At 38.8% G+C, this 23,093-nt stretch overlaps 1 protein-coding gene across 6 annotated transcripts in view; it reads right to left on the bottom strand.

The window, feature by feature from the left end:
* Positions 1–15,281, bottom strand: part of LOC127617629 (Golgi-specific brefeldin A-resistance guanine nucleotide exchange factor 1-like) — a 110,351-nt gene extending 95,070 nt beyond the window's left edge. For 5 of the 6 annotated variants that reach the window (XM_052089618.1, XM_052089620.1, XM_052089621.1 and 2 more), the window contains exons 1-3: positions 15,164–15,281; positions 10,875–10,977; positions 10,065–10,131 (exon numbers count right to left, since the gene is read on the bottom strand). In XM_052089618.1, coding sequence (XP_051945578.1) covers positions 10,065–10,131; positions 10,875–10,970 — 163 coding nt within the window. In that variant the 5' untranslated portion in view covers positions 10,971–10,977; positions 15,164–15,281. Of the gene's footprint in view, positions 1–10,064; positions 10,132–10,874; positions 10,978–12,330; positions 12,450–15,163 lie in introns of all 6 variants that reach the window. The other variant, XM_052089619.1, reaches the window with a different exon arrangement.
* Positions 15,282–23,093: the final 7,812 nt, after the last annotated feature.

Here is a 23,093-nt window from a genome sequence, read left to right as displayed (position 1 = left end):
ATAATAACTTGAAATCAGTAATAAAGTATTTAAATGACAGGCTACATAAATATTTGGTATTATATATGATAGATATATGGGTTAACTTATCATAATATTATCTCATCGAAATAATGGTTCTTAAGCTGATTTGTTTTATAACATGTCCCTCCCAATTTTAAGATCATTCCTGTATGCAGCTGGCTACATCTGATTTTGTCTTGATATTGTCCATATTAACATTTTCAGGCCATTCGTGAAACAGGTAAGTTCTATTTAATAATGGCAGAGTTGGGGAATATTACTTATAAAAAGTAATGTGTTTCAGATAACAAAATAATTATGTTACATCATGAATTTGTATTGAAAGTAGCCCTTTAGTTACTTTTGCGCTATTATTGCATTGAAGCACTGGGTGCCGACAGAGAGTCGTGTAGTGAGCAATTGGCAGACAACGCAACCTCTGACATTCACAACAACTAAAGTTAAAAACGGACAAGTGTTGAGATCAAGGTTTCAAACTACCATAGAAAGAACAATGGTAGCAATTAACCTATGGCATAATTACTTTGGCTTGTCAACATTACCCAGAAATCAACCATGTGTTGGATCAGTTGCAAGGTTAAAACATTAGCAAGTAGTGCATTCTGTGTTCTTTTCTTATCTCTCATTAAGCCAGGCAGACGAATGTGGAGAGGAGAACAGGGGACTGTTGAGAATTGTTTTGTGATGGAAACCTAGGATGCCAGATTTGGCGTAATGGAAGGAGGCCTCTCTCCACAGGGGACAACAGTTGTTAATTCCTTCCAGTGAAACTCTCGCCATTCAGCAGGTTAGGCTCCTATCTCATCTCTTTGACATTTCTAATAGGGAGAGTTACCCTACCTTAAAACCTTCAGCTTAGCACTAGAGGTTAATGATAATAGACCTGAGTTAGGGACGGCATTTTTAATTCATTGCAAATGAAAACAAGCCAGTGAGGGATAGACATACAAGAAATGCTTTGAAATTACAAGATTAAATCATGAACATCGGTTCCAAACGAATTAAACTAGTTACATCAATATATTTTTTCCTCTGAATAGCATACAATAATATGCTGAATGCAGAGTAGTAACTGGTTCTTGAGTAAAGCAACATTAACATGTAGCATGTTGTTTGTGTACCCATCTATTGTAATCCAGCATAACAGAATTGGTTCTAAATCCCAAAACAACAACATTAACACTTTTAATTCTCCTCCTTTTCTCATCTTGCTCAAAAATGCATAATATTACACTTTTGACACTTTTACACAATCAAGTCCCAAGCAAAGCATGCTGGCACAACAAATCCCATGCCAAAATGCTTTTTGCCCATGTTTTTGAACATACTTGATTGGTTCACATTCACCCTACATAATGCAACGGAAGTCTAGTAGAGTGCAAATTTTAAAAAGTAAATTAGGAGTTTAGAAGAGAAAAACAATCTTGTTTTGTAGATCACAAATAATATGATTTGTAAATCGGACAATCTGTGTTTTCCTTTTTTCCTATTCGTCGGTTTCCTATTAGTTGTCCCTTCAAAACAACTTGTTCCTACTCATTCAAAACAACAGCTGGGGATTTATTCATAGTGACTTTAACATGATTAATGTTACTAAAGTTAGCATGACTGTCATAAAATGTCATTAAAATTTGGACTATATAACTGCACACTCTCTTACAAGTTTATTTTATTACCAATGTTTTGGCAACAAGCCTTTATCAGAGTACCTTGATAAAGGCTTGCTGCCAAAACGTTGGTAATAAAATAAACTTGTAAGAGTGTGCAGTTACATATTTTTCTTTTGAAATGTTTTGTCCTAACTTGCACCTCCAAACTTAAGGTTTGCATTTGCCCCAGTGTCTCTCTAAAAGAAGAAATTATTCAAATGTGGACCATGTGGATCAGTGGCTGGATGCTCCCTGTATGCCTAGACCTAACAGAACTTAAAGTGTTTAGATCTCTGAAAAAGGAGCCAAAAGCATACTCATGAACCACTGCTATGAAGCAAGATGGCTGCATAACCTACTAATTGTAGGTTTGAGAGGCAGACCTATAAAAGTGACTATAGATCACTCCCACTATAAAGAATGAAGCTGCGCAACTCATTTACTATTACATTTAGTCATTTAGCAAACGCTTTTATCCAAAATTTAAATTTAAAACAACTTAAAAATTAGGAACACTTACCATGTCTGCAGATCATGCAGACAGCTTCAATGAACGGCTTCATCGTTCACTACGATACAGTTTCATCGCCTCTCTCGTGTAGATGCTCAGTATCAACAACACATCTGGATAAGTCACTTCAGGAGCCTTATTTGCCGGATCTGGTTATGATACCAGAAGTGCTCCCAGGCCAGTAGAGTTCTAATTCATTTGTTATAGTTTACATCCTTGAAATGGTGTATTCAGCCTCTTCAACTGTTTAAAACCTTGTCTAAAACATTGGTATTGATCATTCAGCTGATGAATCATTAAAAATGTAATGTCAAAACGATTTCAGAGGGAAAGAAAAGCATGTGGTGTGATCTATAAAAGTTCGAAAGCATTGACAGGACTTTAAGTTCATCCCTCACAACCTCGTATTCAATCGCAAAAAATAAAATATAGCATCTACATCAACTAAGGTCTGTAGTCCAAGATGATGACAGATCATAAAGAATGATGTTTATAGGTACAACGCAAAGCAGAGTTTAGTTGTTTATGGTTGCCGAGAGAAGTTGCAACCAGTCACATTAATATACAATATTCAGTGCAGTCACAGGTTTGCTCAATTTGTCTAATTTGCAATTGTTCTGAACTTGGCTCATCCAATTAGAAATTTGGTTTAAAAGTGTCACTGTTTTGAGTCTAACATTTTCAACTGTAACATAATGTAATTCTGTTATGAATAATATTATTTAGTCATTTACCTGCCATTGAATTAAGCAAATAATAAAGAGAGAATTACTGTTGTCGCTTTGTACGATCCAAGCAAGTGAAAACATAAGTAGTAGAATCAATGTCTGAAGCAGAACATTACATTCAATTGAAAAAAGCTGTATTTAATGTAAGGCATCAAATAATTATGAAATTATATTTCCTTATATACTATATGTATGCCCTGTCCACTGCTGAAGTGATCACTAGTTCTCTCTTTACACTTTATTTTGTAATTAAAAACCTTGGATGACGTACCAGTTGGAGTAAACATCACATTTGAAATTGAAAGCACTCACGCTCTACTTTCTATTTGTTTGGCATCTCAGATTATGTTGCCAAGGACATGAGTGGTCGACCCCCATGACATGAGTGGTCGACCTTAAGACTATTTTGAAACAAAGTTGATTGGCCACATTAAATAGAAATTCTCATTGCTTTATTAGCCTACAGTTAAAACAGAGCAAAGGAAGGCTCTTTTTATGCTGTAAATATTGGGCATGTAATGATGCATGATTTCACGATACGATGCATAGCCTCATGCTATGATGCTCATGAATCCACAAACATTTTGTTCAAACGTATTCAAGGATTCAACGTAAAAGTCTTTTAAATCTTGAATGTCACAAAAGTGTCTGAAATTGGCAACAAAAAGTAGAGCTCTATAATGAAGTAACTTAAACAACAGCACTGCATTTATTTTGTTTGAGTGTTCTGATTGACTTATTGTTTGATTGAGAAAAACTCATTTGAACTCACAATTTTCAAGTTTTTGTTGAGAAAATAAGTTTGTCTGCACTCTAGGGGTAACCACTGGCACACCAGCAACAGCGAGAGAGCTATAATATTTTATTTATATCAATTTTGCACCTGCATTCCAATCTAAATCTTAATGTAATTCTTCCTCATGATCACACAGCGTGTTTTCAAGAGCTGAATGGGAGGGGGCCTGGGAAGCTCAGCAAGTACTGATGCTGACTACCTCCCCTGGAGTTACGAATTTGAATCCAGGGTGTGCTGAGTGACTCCAACCAGGTCTCCTTAGCAACCAAATTGGCCCAGTTGCAAGGGAGGGTAGAGTCACATGGGGTAACCTCCTCGTGGTCGCTATAATGTGTGGTTCTCGCTCTCGGTGGGGTGCGTGATGAGCTGTGTGTGGTTTCCACGGATATAGCGTAGGCCTCCACACGCGCTAGGCCTCCACACGCGCTATGTCTCCACGTTAATACACTCAACAAGCCACGTGATAAGATGCGTGGATTGATGGTCTCAGACGCGGAGGCAACTGAGATATGTCCTCCGCCACCTGGATTGAGGCGAGTCATTACGCCACCATGAGGACTTGGAGCGCATTGAGAATTGGGCATTCCAAATTGGGGAAAAAAGGGGAGAAGAAAAAAAAAGCTGAATGGGAGACTAAACAAAAAGATAAAATGTGACGAGATTGAAGTATACCAAACAGACTCGTACAGTGCGCGCAAGCCATTCGCGCATTACGAGCCGGCAGTGCTTCACGTTCGGTTAATCAAGCAAGTAAACATGCCCACTTTGCTTCGGTCAGGCTGCGTGTATGACAGCCTACATTCTGAATTTAATTTGTTTCTTTTTGCTTTCAGAACAACATGTGATTTAATAAGGAAAACACAGCTATTAGTCCTTGAGATTTCTAACCCAGCATACAGGTACAGGTAATAAAAGTGGCACACCATGTCAAAAAGATTGACAACCCCTGCTCTAGTCATTTATATTTGTATAGCATTTTTCACAATACACATAATTTGCACAAGTGTGTGCGAGTGTTGTTCTCAAACCTTTTTACATTTCGAAGATAAAAGCAGAGAATTATAAGTCTCATGTAATCGCGGGTTTCTTACGTAGTCTGTGTTTTGAATAAGCTTTTTTTTATCATTAAGACTTATAACTTATGAGCATCTTGCTGTGCATGTCACGCTCAGTGCCGGCAGGGAGAGGTGCCTGTTAAACTTGCTGCTGCTGTTTCTGCCTCTCAAATCCATCGATTGATACACTTTAGAGCTGTCAAAGTCCTCTCTCTCACAAACACACCCATCTCTAGTGGGCACCTGTTTATCAGCAAGTCAAGGAAAATGGGGAATTTATTTAAAAATCAAGCCCAGACGGGACACTTAAAGCTGGAGTGTGTTACTTTTTCTGTGTTAAAATACTTTCTCTTATCCAGTTTAATTTGCAAAAACAACAATGTAAGCCATTTGTAGGTTACTTTTCTCAAAAACAGCAAACTCTGTGTCTCTGTGGTGATATAATAATTCCTCTGTTTGAGCAGCCCATCAGCTTGAAACAACAACATTGACTTCACCAATGCCGTGAGTTGGAGGCGGGACTATCTGTCTGTTTGATCAACACCAGAGGGGGGTGTTTGTTGGGGTCGTTGAGAGTTGGGTATTTCGAAAACTGTTTGAAACCAAAGTTTATTTTTGCAATTCCTTTAGAAATTCTGTAAGAAATAGCACACTTTGGCTTAAACAATAATAAAGCCATTTTCCCTGTAAGTTTTGTGAAATGTAGTCATCGTCAAAGCTCAACAAGTGTCACCTACGAGTGAAACACTGTCATTCATAGAAACACTAGGGGAGGACTTTGCGCAGGCCAGTGGAATCTTTACAAAATATATATCCATTAAGTGTGGGAAAAGTTGCTTTATTATTGAATCATTGCAGGTCACATTAACTTAAGTATCACTTGGGGACATTTCTTGGGAACATATGCCAGCAAATGTAAACATATTTGCATATGTGGCGGTCTACTCTAACTTATGACTGCTCTTTTCTCTCTGTTTGCCAAAGTGCATTCTTGCTGCTCATTTAGGTATGATATACATGCAGATGTCAAATGGCAGGAGTCCACAGGGCCTCAAGAGTGCAGGATATTCCCACATGCCCCGGGTGAAACCCTTGTTGGGCCGGCAGCACACAGACACAGCTGTGTGTCTGAGACAGTTCACACACTTGACCTTGAGCTCCAGAACACTTTACATATGTGTGTTAACACTGACACAGAGAAGGACACTTCAAGGTTGAATCTAAAGAAAACATATCAAGAATAAATTTCAGTAAAAAAAAAAGAAAAAAGTGACAAATGTGCAATGGACATCAAGATTTTCACTGAAAAATAACTTATCTTTCAGATTGTTTCCCATTTCCCAAATTTATGGAGACAAGACTGTGCAAATAATATTTTCAAACACTGTATGCCTAAGGGTCTGTCAAGGGCACAAAGAGTTTCTTAATCAACGAGGCACAGTTAAAGGATTCCTCAACAGACTTTTGTTCTGGAGATGAATAGACCCGTGATCAAAGTATCACTATAATGTTAACTACAAAAATCAGTTGCCATCCAACCATCGGATGGTGTGGTCTGACTTATTAAAGATGGACATTTGAATTCCTTTAGTACAAAAAAAAAACACGAGAGAAAAGGCTAGTACAAGGTAAGCGAGAGTTGTCAATCAAACAAAGCTCTGGCATTGGATCTACTGGGTGTCATCTTAAAACCTGTATTTGTATGAATAAAAATGAGAGGATTTAGCCTGTCAGCTTTCTCTGCAGACTTGTCAAAAACCTGACCTTTGATGTAAAGGGAGGGGGAAAGGGGTGAGAAAAAGATTCAAAGCTTTAAAGGACTAAGGCTGGGGCTGAATAGTGTATAAAAAGTGAATACTATGGGCAGGTGAGACATCTTCATTAAATGCACTGTTTCCATCCCCTGTCCTATTGCCTCAAAAGTACAATATTTGTTGTAGAGCCAATATCAGAAATATACATGGGAATTGCTTGACCTCATACTGAATCCTAGTTTTCAATTTAATGTTAAACATAACATGTCTTGTAGCTCAAATATCTCCCTTACAAAAAAATAATTATCTACAGATCTGCCATCCACCAAGCTAGCCAAAAGATCTTTCCTGATACCACCAAAACCTAGTGTGTTTTTTGGATTTGAAAAATGGAGGGAGACTAAAAGCAGACACCAAAATAACACCAACCCAAGAATGCAATGACATTAATTTGTCACCTCAAGTTGCTTGTTTGTAATTCCAGTGTGGCTCAGGATTAACAAGAACACCCAAGTGGCTTCTGCTGTCAACAGAGATGAGTAATGTTTACATTCAACCTGTAAATTGGCCAAAAAATATTACTATTAGCCAACATATCAAAATAATAGTTCTAGATACTATTCTATTTCTATTAAGCCTTTAAAAGGTGTGTATTACTTATAAGCAGGCTCACAAAGAATCTGCCACACAGCTATATTACATTCATATTCTGGCTAATTTGACTATGCTTTCAGCTACCAATAGGAGTATAGTCCTCTCAGCTCAGATTAACTTTCTCCATATTTAAATCCATTCCACAAATTGTGCCTCAAAATTAGAGCCAAAAATTTGGACAAAGCCCCACATTTTATATGGCTCTGCTTATCACCAACTCAGTACAACTACTTGAACATCACTGCAGCTCACTCAAGAAGTCTTGTTCAAGTTACTCCAGCTGAAATAATCATTAATAAATCTGTTACATCTGGAAATTCCAGGGAAGACACTGTATTTGTTGAAATAAAAGTAGGGTCCTTTTAAAGTAATTGTCAACAACAACAACAACAACAAACAAGAAAATATTGGTTTTCATTTAATCTGTTGCTTCAAACAAGAAAATAACTTCTCAGACCGTTTCTTGTATGGCAAATGAAACTTGCCTACCATACGTTGTTTGTGTCATCCATCAGGTATGGTGTGTGAGAAAAAGTGCCAACAAATGTTTTAGAAGTACTAAACCTGGGACTGTAAACTCTTTGTTTCGGAAATATTAAAATGGTCTCATTCAACATGAGTATGGAACAAGAGACAACACTTCCTTTCCCAGAACAATCTATCTCTTGGGTTGACAAGTCTCCCTGCTATATTTAACCAACCAAAACTGCAGATGATATACTTCCAGCTGCATTCTGCCGCCATCCGACACATGTTCCTGCCAATCAAACGTCTGGTGCAGAGGAAAGAGAATGGAACCTTTATCAAGCCAGCGAAAGTGGCCAGTAAACCTTTGGGGCTAATTCAAATTTCCTTTGGCGGTAGCGTTTGTTGTTGGCCATGATTAAATGGCTACAATGTGAATGGAATTAATAGGCTTTCATTAAGAAGACAGCTGGGCAACTAAATCCCACACAACAATATTTAAGAGATACACATAACATTTAATTAATGGTTCACCAAGATAAAACACTGACATTTTAACATGATCAAACCCTTTCTACTCTAGCATAATAAAAGTACTTGAAAATTGATTATTTATTATTCCTGTAACCCCCACTTGGTGCTTGCGTTTTTTAGAACATATATTAGTCCAACAGATAGAGTAGCTTAAATCAAAAGCAAATTAGATTTTGTTGAAGACCAAAAGAATAACCTGTAGCCATGGCTGAAGATCATGAAAACACCTAAATAATACCAAATATTACATGGGATAAAACACACAAATGGGACCCTCTAAAAAAACTAAATTGAATGGATGTGTTCAATACTTCTAGAAATCTCTTGCTTAATTACTTTGCCATCCTACCTATAGGTTTGCAGAACACGCTATCATCATCTATGAAAGACTATGAAGTAGGTGAATAAAAACTAACACTTGCTCCTAACACTTGACAGTGCAAGAGAACTAACAGGGCATTTGTTGTTGGTCAGTGGGGGAGTTTGGCACATTTCTCCCTGGGTCCAGACACAGGCGCTCTTGTCCATCTCAGAGCAGCAGTGTTATCCAGAGAGAGGACTCCCCATACAGGGCTTCCATTACAGAGGCATTATGTCATTCAGACACAGCAGAGAGCTGTTGCACATCTGATCAACTTACAACACCCCCGCCCCTCCTTAATGCACCGAAATTCACTATGATGACTCGGGCCAGGCATGCTGAGTGGGACTTTCATACCTGATTAAAGAGCAGTTAATGAATAGAATTTGTTAGTCAGGAAAACATATTGCACCGTTACCCAACAGGGAGTCTAAAGGCCTTGTTTTTATTGCTCGTATTCTCTTAAAGGTGAAGTGTGTAATTTCTGCACCGTTCATGGGAGCAAAACAAATGAAAAAAAAAAAAGTTATTGTTTCCAAAAAGGTTTCCTGTACACTCCATTTCCATAGGTCGGCCAAGCAGATAAACTCTATGGGTTCAATTTTAACATAGAAAAACACACAATTCCCCTTTAAGTTCTAAAGTTATTATTGTAATTGTATAGACAAGCTATAGGTGTCACTAAAAAAAGTCACTGGAATTGTGAAAATGAAGTTCTATCAAAGTTGTCGGCATTACGACCTAAGTTGCCTTTAAAAGTCTTTAATCAGCTGTCATGACATGGATGTTATCATAAAAATATAGAATATTAAAAAATATAAATTTCCATGATAACATGATTCTGTGTTAACATGATAACATGATTACTACACCCAATCATAACCAAGAGCATCAAAGTAAGAAAGGAATTTTCATTTCTTTTTGAACAGAGGAACAATTGCACATCGTTGCATAACATTTACCTTTGTAGTCCTGTTCATTAAGAGGCATTTGGTTAACAAAATGAACAAACACTGTCGTAGTTTCCATGGGACCCCAAAAATTACGAGGTGGCATAAAAGCCCAGTATTAAACAATGGAAATATAATATTGACTGATTTGAAAAGGCCATCCCTTTTCTCTGAGGAAATTTAGCATACACCTGGTTAAATATGCTGGAAATTTAACCAGGTTCTTTTGTTCTGTAGCAGGAAAGAAGCACTTTTGCGAATGCCAAATGAGTCCGTTTAGTTTGGACGTGTTTTGTTTAAATAAAGTCTCGCATGAAGGAAAAGATGAAAAGGCGCTGTGAGAAAATGTGGAGGAAAAAAACTTATTTGATGATTTATTATTTTGTTTGTCTGAAACACTTTTACCAAACAAATCTGTATTACTAGGAAGATCGTACTCAAGCAAAAAAGTAATCTATGACAGCCACTTTTACAAAACTACTAGATAGGATAAACATAATTGACCCCAAACGGACAGAAAAATGTCCAGACACATGGTTCTTTAAACTGATCTACTGTAATTCAGAATTAGATTATGTCTAACCTTTTATCTTATTCAGTTCTTCTTTCAAGTGGCTGAAGCTGTTAAGAAGTGGATCCTGTTCTTCATCCTATAAAATAATCACAATAGTAATTTTTTCATTATGGTTAGCAATAATTAGGAAGGTTATGATTTCAGAAACAATAACATTTGATATATTAATGTTATTTCAATGAGTAATGGATTAATAACTATTATAAGATTTAAAGGTGCACTCAAGTCCCATTGGTCCCAGTAGTACTTGTGGTTTTGGTCTTTTTATGACATACAGCGTCCTGGATACTGGAGGAATGTTTATTAAGTGCTGCCATTTACACAGAGTATTTTTGTTTATCTTCTGTTTTGTTACATTTATTCTGTGTTTTCTCGGATTAAGAAAATCCATTCTTGGATTAAATCCAAACAAATGTGTGCATTGTTGCACACTTGACTGTGAACGATCAGCCACGTGCTCTCTCCGACCACTGTGTACTCACAAATGCCATTTGATGTCATGCCATTTATCTGTGATCTGCCGCAACGTGAGAGCTGGAGGACGTAGTTGTTAGTTTCATCAGTCCCTCGTTTGGAAATTGTATCTTATTCTGTTTGGACTGTGTGTCGGTTCACACTCCTGCTAACTTTTTAAATAAACAAAAACTTAGTGCACCTTTAAATTTTAATTCTGAGAAACATAAATCCATTGAATGTGCCCTTATAACAATAAATGACTTCATGGTCAGGACAGTCAGGCTGAAAATCAATGCAAATTTATGATCTGGAGTATAAGACACTTACCATGTTCTAGTAATGACACTAAATTGGGTAACTTACCAAAGGAGTGTGGGTACTCCATCTAGAGTTCCTCTTGATAGCAGCAACAACAATAGAAATCTCCCCTTGAACAATGTATATATTCTTGTAAACCATCGTGAATCTAGAGTGAAAACAGAATGCGATTACAAAGTCTGTCAACTCAACCTCAATCATATAGAGTATGTCTTTGTTTGATGGCAAAAGAGATACAGGAACATTATCAACGGTCATCCCAGTGAAACAGCTCAAGGTGGGCTTTCAACTTCCCCATTGATTCTCAGACCAGAGCTTAAAGCTGGAGATAATCTCTGTGCAAAGCATCAGGTAATGTGGCAACCACGTAGTGTCAGCTCAGACTTCCATTATTGAAAATAGTGACTTGTGGGTGCAAAGCAGATGTAGCACAGAAATCATATGATTTTTAAAAGACGTACTGTCGCATAAGGGATAGGAATAGGACACATACGGAAAAGGGGATCCGGATGACCTGGAATATTTATTTAGAAGCTTCAGTAACTATTATCAACACATTAAAGATTAAATGCATAGATAAATTAATGGATAATGCAGAAAGTATGTCTGCACAATCAGTCAAAAAATAATCGTGATGAAGGCTGCTGCAATTAACTTACCTAATCGTGATTCAAGAAACATGTTAATAACTGCATACACTTTAGGCTAAACCCTAATGTTGTCATTACTGGAAAAATACATTTTTACTTAATTAGGCTTAAACATGACTTAAAATGTCAAGTTTTGGGCTCATAACTCAAATATCTTATTTTTCTCATAAATCCATAGCCTACATTTTAAATGATTATAACTCAAATATAATTTAAGCTATGGGGAATACCCACAATGCTTTGCGTTTGAATTATTTACTTATGTTTCCAAGGTCAAAGGGAACTTATGGGGAAATTTACATAGTTGTTATTAAGAATTCATAGAGGTTTTAGCTCTTTTGTACTATTATTAATGTTTTTTTGATGCAAATAGGCTAGTTGTTTTGTGTGATGTCACCATTAGGGTGAATATGATATAGGCCTTTATCACAGTCCGCGTGTGTTATCACATCCAGCTCCAAATAGTAGCGTAAAAATCTATCAATGGACAATTTTCTAAATAAATTTTGCCAACTTGGATGCACTTGGCAGTAAACATCAGACGTTTAATTGTTTCTTTGGAGTAGGGATGTGCAAGAGTAGTCGAATATTAGAACATTCGTTCTGCAATAATTATTTGAATATTAAAAATACTATTCGAATTTTGCAAAGTTTTGCTTTGCTGGCCATATATGCAGTGAGATGAATGTTAAATCCTGAACACACAAATTAGAACTGGCAGTTATAAAAGAATGCACTGGGTGGCGCTGTTGAGTGTGGACACAAGTTGATCACATTTGTTGAGCAAACGGTTTTGTCAGTATGTTCAGATGGACACCAGAAAAGCGGGTTATTGTGAGAATGTGGCTTACTGTGAGAAAGCTGGGTTCCTGTATAAACGTACTGGATAAGCGGTGTACACATTACTCTCGCATATGCGCAGCTCATCAGAAATCAGCGTCCCCGTAGCAACGTAATCCCTGCGACGATTCTGCAAACAACAAACATGGCAGCCAAGAAAGACTATGCTAGCTGAGGTAAGGGACATCCTATCATTTAAACTGGTGTGTATAAATGAGTATAGTTTACTGAGCACATTGATATGCTTGTTTTTCTCAACAAACACATGACATGAGGTACAATATAAACATGATAACTATTATATGCCATTTATACTAGTCCCGTACGTTAAATGCATCAGTCTACTTCATTCGCGGTTTCTTTTTCTTTACTTTGCGTGAGCTTAATGCTTTCATTCTATTGTTTTTTTGTTTTCACACATTGCTTGTTTAAATATATACTAAAAAATAAAAAAAACACAGGACATGGTATAGGCTTGTTTTGATTATAATTAGAAGCTTGTTTCTTTTAATGGTGACGCAACCTTTATGACTAAAACATTATTTTACAACGTCTCTTTCTCATTTATTACCTTCATTTAAATAATAGAATATTCAAATATTCGTTTTTTATGATCTTAAATATTCGAATACCAAATTATTGATGAATGCTCATCCCTAGTTTGGAGTAACTCAGCACTTCACCATATTTGTGATCTACCGCTTTAATGTGTAATAGTATCTTCCCAGTTCATTAGGAGCTGCGTGTGCATTTCGGCTTACTCCCAGAGGATGAAAGGGCTCAACTCAAGTCCGAAGAGACAGGCCAAAGAGTTTATCACAGTAAATTATTGGAAATACAACCACTTCATGTTGCCTGAAAAAAAGAATCGTGCTAGATCCTGAAGGAAACTGCTGCATCATACATTTATTTGCGTAACTGCCCGTTGTGGATGTCGCATTCTCTGAATTAAGACCTTTTTAAAGCCATTGAAACTGCAGCGGAAGTTGTTTACGCGAGCGACTAAGCGACCGGTTGACTATTTTCACCGTAAAGAATCAAGCTTAACAAATCAAAAACAAACTATGACTAGCCAATCCACTGTGACAGTCAAAGTCTGTCATCAGATCAGCAGGATGCCCTTCTGGAACTTTCAAGTGACCGCACTTTGAAGGCACTGTTTGACTAAAATACATAGTCAGAATTCTGTCTGTCAGACAGAGTATACAGAACTTGTGAGACTTGCAATTTATGTTCTTTTGCCTATTTCCTCAACTTGGCTCTGTGAAGCCACATTTTCAGTATTTACTTACATCAAAAGCAAGTACCGCTCATGCTTATTGACAGCGGAAGATGATTTACTGTTAGCTGTGTCGGATATTGAACTACAAATTGGTATGATGTGCTCTCAGAAACAGGCTCAGCCATCACACTGAATTCAGTAAACAGTTTATGTATTTAATGTTTCAATGTAACTAAGGTTATGCATGCTATACGCGGCATATTTAAGTAATATGTTAATGATATTCATAAGCATTACTTTTGTATTTTATTGGCAAGTGAAATTAGACAAATGTAGGGGGGCGCATGTCCTAAAAGGTTGAAAACCCCTGTCAAAAGCAACCAAATTGTCCCGGTTGCTAGGGAGGGTAGAGTCACATGGGGTAAACTCCTCATGATGGTGATTAGTGGTTCTCGCTCTCAATGGAGTGCGTGGTAAGTTGTGCGTGGATCACAGAGAGTAGCATGAGCCTCCACATGATGGGTGTCTCTGTGGTGTCATACAACGATCCACATGATAAGACGCATGGACTGACATCTCAGAAGTGGAGGCAACTCAGACTTGTCCTCGGCCACCCAGATTGTAGTAATCAAGTAGTGGGAATTGGGCATGCCAAATTGGGGAGAAGAGGGGATAAAACTTTCTTTTTTTTTTAAAGCATTCACCCTAAGGCAAAAAACAACCAACTGTACTGTTGAACGAGTTGCATCTTTGCTCTCTGCATTTGAGTCCAATGACTAGACCTGTACGTAATGCATGAGAGAAAATTAAACTCCACTATTAAAAGTCACTATTCACAAACAATCCATGTAATCAAGCACAATCTACAACAAGCCTAGATAGACAAGTATTCCAATAAGTCTTGTTAATGGCCACGTACTAACATCCAACATGACGATGCTGCTGAGAACAACGTCATCATGACAGCCCTCAAGTACACTGGGTCCATCATTTCCAACCACATAAACAACGCCACCGTCCTCTGATTGCAAATGGATACTCCGCAATGTTTCTCAATGAGTCGCATGATGTGCAAAGGTTGGTGTTGATTCAAGCTGAATTGATTACTAGGCCAATAAGCTTGGCGAGCCTCCTAGCTTGTGACAGCTAGCATCGCCTGTCAAAACCAAAACAGACCATGTAATGCCAGCAGTACATCAAAATATGGACATATTTGTATGTGTTCATCAACTTAGGGATGTGAAATGTGTATGAGGAAACCAAACGACTTGCAAACAAATAAACAACAGAACAGATACTACAGCTATCTAACCTGTCAACAAGCTACCGTGCTGTGTGTCAACCTTAATTCGGCAGTAAAACCACACAGAAGAACGCGTGAAATACGATATCGTGTCCGTCACGTTTTGTTTCATTATTATTTAATTATTGTTTAATAAGATCGTCTATTTTTGCGCGCGGGCAGCTGTCATAACAGAAAGCCATGAAAACACTGTTGTTGTCACTGAGGCAGAGAATCCAAAATGTTGTTCAGATTCATTTCCACTGGCTTAGCAGGCTGTCAGAGACTAGTCACAGAACATATAATATCCACGCAATAACTGCTCTGAATAAAAGCTTACATTTTAGACAGTTTCACGTGGTGCTGTCATGCCCTGTTGTTTTTCTGTAGGGTAGATAATATTCTGTCACTGGTGGTAATCTCCTCCACAGGCAAACTTACTGACGTGGAAATGGTGCTGTCGCACACAAAAGTGATGTCTCCTGTCAGCTGACAGCTTTCTTAGCCAATTATCTTTGGACTCTTTGACATTACTTTCCTTGAGTTTAAAGAGGTGCATTTGTTATTTGGAATTTAACAAACATATTAGTTTATCTTTTAAATGTAAATGTACGTTTAGCGTGTTCAAATGTTGTACAGTCACAACACAGTGCTTCTTATAAGGTAGAAACGAAAGTAGCTTCGAAAATAGGCGGGTATTCGGTAAAAATCACATGCAATCAAGGTTGGTTGAGTTTCACTGATGACGATACAGCGGCTGATGACGATATATGTTTTTTTCATAACATGAATATGAATATGTTTGTGCGATTTCTATATTTAGACGTCAAATGATTGGACGAAAGTTTTCTATACGTCACCAGCTTGCCGGCGCGTTCTGATTGGATGGTTATCGATTCTATAAACTTCGGACACTCAGTTGTTCCGACAGTAGAAAAACTATTTGTGTTTTTATTTTTATTAGAAGTAAACGTCTGAATAAATGTACTGGAAAGAAAATAGTTAGTTATATGTGAAATATCACTTTGTCCTGAATAATGAGCGCTATGTGAGTTTTTTTGTTTTTTTGACAAAACGATTTTGCGTTTTTCTTCAAATGATGTCCCACTGTTTGTGGTTACTAAGATTATATGAACGTCTTCTCAACTGGCCAATCATAGACCGCTTGTAATTAGCTCTAAGTAGCCAATCCGAACACAGGAGGCGGGATCTTCCAGAATACGGGTGGGGGGAAAATAACGCGAAACAGAGGGATATCCAGAACGCAAGCTTGCCTTGATAATAGTGATGGGAAGATCCGATAATTTTACTGTTATGAATCTTTGAGTCTCGTTCAGCAAAATGAACGAATGTTTTTTTTAATTAATTTATTTAATTTCGTTCATTTGAGCAGAATTAAATTAAAATGTTACATTTTCAATAGCCATTGAAATTGATTTTGTAAATGCACTTACATTAATTGTTCTCTTCTTCAAAGATGTTTAAATCGTCATTTTTACAGTCATTTTAAGGTTTTGGGGTTTGTTGACATCACATCGTCATGGGAACGAAGTTGTGAATTTTGACAATAACTTTACACAGAAAAGGTTAGTTAGTGATTTTATCACATTAGAATCATGTTAACATGCATATTATTCATGTCTTGAAGCTATAGTTTTTGAAACCGCATGTATTTTCACATTTACGGTTTGGCCCATTCACTTCCATTGTAAGTGCCTCACTGGAACCCAGATTTGTGCTTTTTTTAAAGAAAAGGAGGGGCCAGTCAAAATGAATTTGTGTGGTAATCAATATTATGCCATAAATGCTCTCAATTTAGCTTAAATTGTATTAAACCCAGAATATTACTTTAACAATGATCGATTTCTGCTATTCTTTGGGAGATTCTGAGAGATACAATGACAAATTCAGAAACTCAATGTTGCAGTCCAGTTGTGTATTCTTAATACAATCCATTGCAGCAAAGCATCCTTTTAACCTCAGGAATATAACATGTTTGGCAACAGTAATAACAAACCCACTGAGCAACAGGAACCTATTAACCTAATGTGCAATAAATAAACACAGAATCTTTCAAGATTAATCTTTTGAGACACATGAAGCTATAATTCAGGTGATAGAAGACTCATTGTCTAAGTAGGGCAATATTGTCTGGCTGCATGAAATCTATTGCTCATATGCTATATAATTGCATTAGGCTATACTATACATAGAATTGTCATGTGTATCAAAAAGCATCAAGCACTATTGGTCTAGGTATTAATCTTCAACATAGACATCTTCAAAATCTAACAGAAGCATTTATACTATTATGTTTATCTTACAAGAGGCACACATTATTCACATGTTTTATAAATTAGCATATGATTCATTTTCATTATTTTATATACAACCCCAATTCCAAGAAAAAAGGGAATTAAAACAAAAAGAGTGATTTGTAACCTATAATCCCCCTTTGCTATATTGAAAGCTCTACAACTACACATTATATGATGCTTTACCTCGTGAATTTCATAGTTAGTTTTTTTTAATGTAGTTATTTCAAATCTGATGATTGCAACACGCTCCAAAATATTTGGGACAGTTGAGTGTTTTCCACTATGCAACATCTCCATTTCTTCTAATAACACTTATTAAGCATTTGGGCACTGAAGACACAAGTTTGTTAAGTTTAGAACGTGGAATTTTCCTCCATTCATCCATTATGTATCTCTTCAGCTGCACAATTGTACGGGGTCTTCAATGGCATATGGTGTGTTTAATAATACACCACTCATTCTCAATTGGAGATGGTCAGGACCGCAGACAGGCCAATCTAGCACCCGCACTCTCTGCTTTCACAGCCATGCACTTGTATCCGGGCAGTATGTGGTTTGAAGTTGTCCTGCTGGAAAATGCTGGGATGTCCCTGGACAAGACGTGCTGGATGGCAGTATATGTTGTTTCAAAATTTTTACATATCTGTCTGCATTTATGGTGCACTCACAGATGTGCGAGTTACCCATGCCACGAGCACTTACACACCCCTGGCCCATACAGACACTGGCTTTTGGACCTGATGCTAATAACAGCTTGGATGGTCCTTTTCCTCTTTGGCCCGGAGAACATGACGGCTATGTTTTTCAAAAACGTTTTGAAATGTGGACTCATTGAACTAAAAAACACGGTTCAACTGTTCTACTTTTAAGTTGAGACCAAGCCCAGAGAAAACGGTGGTGCTTCTGGACAGTGTTGATGTAGAGATTCTGCTTTGCATAGTAAAGTCTTAACTTGCATCTGTGGATGCAGCGGTGAATGGTGTTGACTAACAAAGATTTACTAAAGTAATCCCAAGCCCATGTTCATGATATCCATTACAGATGAATGACGTTTTTTAAGACAGTGACATCTGAGGAATCAGAGATCACATGCATTCAGGTTTTGTCTTGCCCTTTACACACCAAGATTTGACCAGATTTCTTGAGTCTTTTTACTATATTGTGCACTGTAGAGGTTTAAATACCCCAAATCCTTCCAATAAATCATATAATCATCATATAATCTGTGGTTGAGGTGCTTCAATATAGCAAAGGGTGAATATAATTGACTAATCACTCATTTTAGTTTTTATTAGTATTTTTCATACTGTCCCAACTTTATCGGAATTGGTGTTGTAGTATACAGTAGGCTACTGTCTTGGAGCAGAATCTAAAAAGGAAATATAGGCTATACTGGAATTGAACCTTTGAGACAGTCACAAGTCAAAGCATGCAAACCCTGCCGTCATACAGGAATCTGATATGGCATTGTCTAGTTCATTTTCAAATGTGCAATTGTCATGTGTCAGCTTGTTTACCATCCATGCAGCATAGAATTCACCTCAATGTCTTATAAATATGAGTTCCATATGAATTAATCTACTAATCTATAAAATAATGAAATAAAATATAATAAAGCATAAAACACTGACTCTGTAATACTTTAAACTACTACTGGCTTAAGTTTGATCTTCTTTTATTGTTTAATGGATTAATATGGGAGAGTGGGGCAAGTTGTCACAATGGCTATATATCAGTAACTATCACACAAATGCTTGTTTTCTCTAGCAGTGGTAGTGTGTTTTGTTTTTTAAACACAGTTTAAACCACTATAAATTTGCATCTATTTATTTATTTTTGCATTCAGTCCATCCTACAAACTAACATTCCAATAACATTATATTTTTTTATACTGTTGGGTAAACAAATGAACACAATAAAACCTCAGTGGCATAAAACCACTTAATCAGGCAAGACTCAACTAATTACAAATTTAATTTAAAAGGCTCATCTGTGTTCTTAGGACAATGTTTATTTATGTTATATTTATTCTTCTATAAAAGTCAGATCAGGGCAGATAGTTATTTATTTAATTATAGGGCAAGTTGTCAAATGTATTTCATGTTGTTATACACTTTAATAATCAGAATATCTGTTTTCTAAATGGTATTATATAAATTTTATTTTGCCAATTTTAGTATTTTTTTTAACTTTTAAGTTTACTGAAAATGGTCATTTAAAGAACACAAAACATTGTCATTAGCAGAAAATAATAGGTTGTCTCTGTGAATATGAAGCCATGATATAACATTAATCTTATATATCTATGAATGAAGCATGTCTTAAAGTAGAAGCTGTGTAAGTGAGCTCATGGTGATTGACCGTAGCCTTTGATTTACTGTGTGTATGTGTAGCAAGAGCATGTGCTGAAAGAAAGAGAGACTGAAAGAGAGTGGGAGAGAGAGAATCCAGATTTTTCAGACCTAGATGTTCATTTGCACTAGCTTCTTTGCAAGATATTAGGCTAAATAGTAATCTAGAATGAAATACAATATGCTCTTTTTTTTGTTTCTTTTTATACAAATGTAGAGGGGAAAAAACAAAAAACCTTTGTTAGGATATATTGCTATACTGTGATACTTTAAACTGCTATGCTGTATTGTCTTATCTTTGTATCTAACTTTTAACTCACAAAATTACACTTCATGAAAAAATTTGTGATCGGGGGGGTGTTATGTCCAATTCCAAATTTGCTCTAAGTCCCCGTGGCTTGTTGAGCGCATTACCACAGAGATATAGCGCAGGTGGAGGCTTCAAGCCATCCAACGCGGCATCCACGCACCACTCACCACGCTCCCCACCGAGAGCTAACCACTTTATAGCGATCACCAGGAGGTTACCAAGTGTGGCTCTACCCTCCCTAGCAACCGGGCCAATTTGGTTGCTTAGGAGACCTGGCTGGAGTCACTCAGCAAGCCCTGGGATTCAAACGGGCGAACTCCAGGGGTGGCCAGCGTCTGGCCCCCCAAGATATTGTAATGTTGTTAGAAACATGGTGTCGGCAAGATGTAAATACCTTCTGTCCTTCAGGATATAAAGAAATGATCCTGCCCTCCTACAAACACAAAAATGTGAGGCATGGCAGAGACTCTGGTGGGGACATTGTGTCACGAACGCTGGTGAAGGCGCCTCCTCAATCGGCCACAGGAGATCTGACTCACCTGAGTATTTACTTTAAAGACTACATTTCCCATAAGCCTGCATACCTGGTCCAATTACACCACAACTGTTCCATATCATCATCACTCTATTTAAACCATGCCTGTTTATTAATTCATTTATTAAAGCCCCGGCTACATTTCTGAGCGTTATTATTATTACTACTACCGATCTTCTGTGTATTGACCTTGCCCTGTATTCTCGAGTACGTTTGTCTGCCTCCTGCCCTTGTTGTGTTAACGCCTATCTCTCTGATTCTGCTGTCTGCTGCCTGCCCTGATCTTCTGCCTGTCTGACCACGAATACTGTTACCTCTGATATTCCTGTTTGCTCTTTCTTTGCTTGTTTGCTCATCAGCTTGGCTGACTCACTTCATTGATGGAGGAGGTAATGAGGTCCATACAAGGTCTTTACCAGTCCGCACCGCAGCCCGTGCCTGCAGCGCCTCACACCAGCCAGATGGCCACGGCTCTGTCTTACCACGGTGCAACCGCCAGTCATCGACTAGCGTTACCTGAGAAGTTTAACGGTACGCCCTCTAGATGTAAGGGGTTCGTGATGCAATGCTCTATATTCCTGACCCAACAACCAGCGCACTACCCCTCTGACGAGAGTAAAATCCTATTTGTGTGCTCCTTACTCACGGGGAGAGCACTTGAATGGGCTGTCTGGACTAATCAGGGTTTAAACTGAACCACATTCGACGCCTTCATGCAGCGTTTGTCTGAGGTTTTCGACCATCCTGAAAGTGGTAAGAGCACTAGGGAACAGTTGCTCACACTCCATCAAGGAAAGCGGCGGACTTCGCGCTGTCCTTCCGTACCCTCGCCACGCAAACTGTCTCGGTTGAAGATACCCTCAATCTTCTCTTCCACCTCGCCGGCTGCAGCCGGGTTTTTCTTCGTGGGTAAGAAGGATGGGTCCCTTCATCCCTGTATTGATTATCATGGCCTGAATGACGTTCTGATACCCGCTACCTCTAGTCCCAGTGGCTTTAGAACAGTTTAGATCCACTAAGATCTATACCAAACTTGATCTACGCTGTGCGTATAATCTAATCCGCATTCGGGAGGGGGACAAATGGAAAACAGCCTTCTCAACCACCAGTGGGCACTATGAGTACCTCGTGATGCAGTTCGGCTTGTCCAATAGTCCCTCTGTGTTCCAGTCCTTTAAAACGACATTTTCAGAGACATGCTGAACCAGTGTCTGATAGTCTACATCGACAACATTCTAATTTACTGTAATTCTCTGGAGGAACACATTACACAGGTCAGGGCAGTCTTGAAACGACTCGCAGATCACCAGCTTTACGCCAAGGCAGAGAAATGCGAGTTGCACCTAACGTCAGTCGCCTTCCTCGGGTACATCATCAATCCAGAAGGGGTGGCTATGGACGAGAGCAAGGTGCACACCGTACTAAATTGGCCTCAACCGACCATGGTGAAGGAACTTCAACGCTTCCTAGGATTCTCCAACTTCTATCGAAGATTTATTAGGAACTTCAGCACCATCGCTGCACCACTCACCACCATGGTAAAAGGTGTCATGATTGAAGGTGGAGGCAGACACAGGATGAGGATCTAGTCGCAGCGGAGGTTTTATTTAGACAACAAGGGTAATACAAAACATGAACAAAAGTAAACATCCACGATGGGAAAAAGATAAACAAAACACGAAAGGCAAACAAAGGGTTAACGGGAGGCATAAACGGGTATAACAACGGAGAAGTAACAATGATGGAAGCGTGGGAAACAGGCATCAACTTACAACAAAGACCGACAAGGGAAAGGAGAAACAGACACGGTTAAATACACAAACACAATCAAGACTCAACGAGACACAGGTGGAAACACTGATGAGTGCAGGCAGTGACGTGGGCCGGGAATTGTAGATAAATGTAGTTTTACGCTCGGACAGTGAGACTACAGACGGACAACAGGGAAAACGTGACATGGAATGGGAGCGGTGACAGGTGAGACGGAAAACACGGAGCAGACCAGGAAACATGACATAAACGTGATGGGTGAAAACAGAGAACATAGGACAGACAACACCGGAACGTTACATAATCCCCCCTCAAAAGGACCGGATTCCAGACGGTCCTAAGAGACAGGAGGGAAGAACCAACAGGAATAAACAGATGTACAGGGCGAGAGGGGCTAGAAGGGAGGAAAAACTAACAGACCAAACGGGACACAAGGCACACAAAGACAGAGTAAGGGGGTACAAGGTGCAATTAGGTAGTCCATGGGGGCACAAGGGGAAATTAGGCAGTCCACGGGGGCACAAGGGGAAATTAGGCAGTCCACGGGGGCACAAGGGGCAATTAGGCAGTCCACGGGGGCACAAAGGGAAAGGTTTAGGAGGCCAGGGAGGTATCGACCGGGCAGGGACAGGTTTCGGTGGTCTGGGAGGTGTTGCCCGGGCAGGGTCGGGTTTAGATGGCCCGGAGGCTGGCCGTAAGGCAAGGGCTGGTTCAGGGGGCCTGGGAGGAGGCCAAAGGGCTAGGGCTGATCCAAGGGGCCTTGGAGATAAAGCTGAGGGAGGCTCTGGGGGCTCAGGAGACGGTGCTGAGGAAGGCCTAGGAGGCGGAGCCAAGGATGGCTCAGGAGGTGGAGCCGAGGGCGATGGCGCCGTAGGCAGCTCTAGAGGCGGAGGCCTGGAAGGCTCTGGGGACGGAGCTGAGGAAGGCTCAGGAGACGGAGCCGAGGAGGGCTCAGGAGGTGGAGCCGAGGGCGGTGGCGCCGTAGG

The sequence above is a fragment of the Xyrauchen texanus genome, chromosome 24 (genome assembly GCF_025860055.1).
Source record: "Xyrauchen texanus isolate HMW12.3.18 chromosome 24, RBS_HiC_50CHRs, whole genome shotgun sequence".
NCBI lineage: Eukaryota > Metazoa > Chordata > Actinopteri > Cypriniformes > Catostomidae > Xyrauchen > Xyrauchen texanus.
This window is presented reverse-complemented; position numbering and strand designations above follow the sequence as displayed.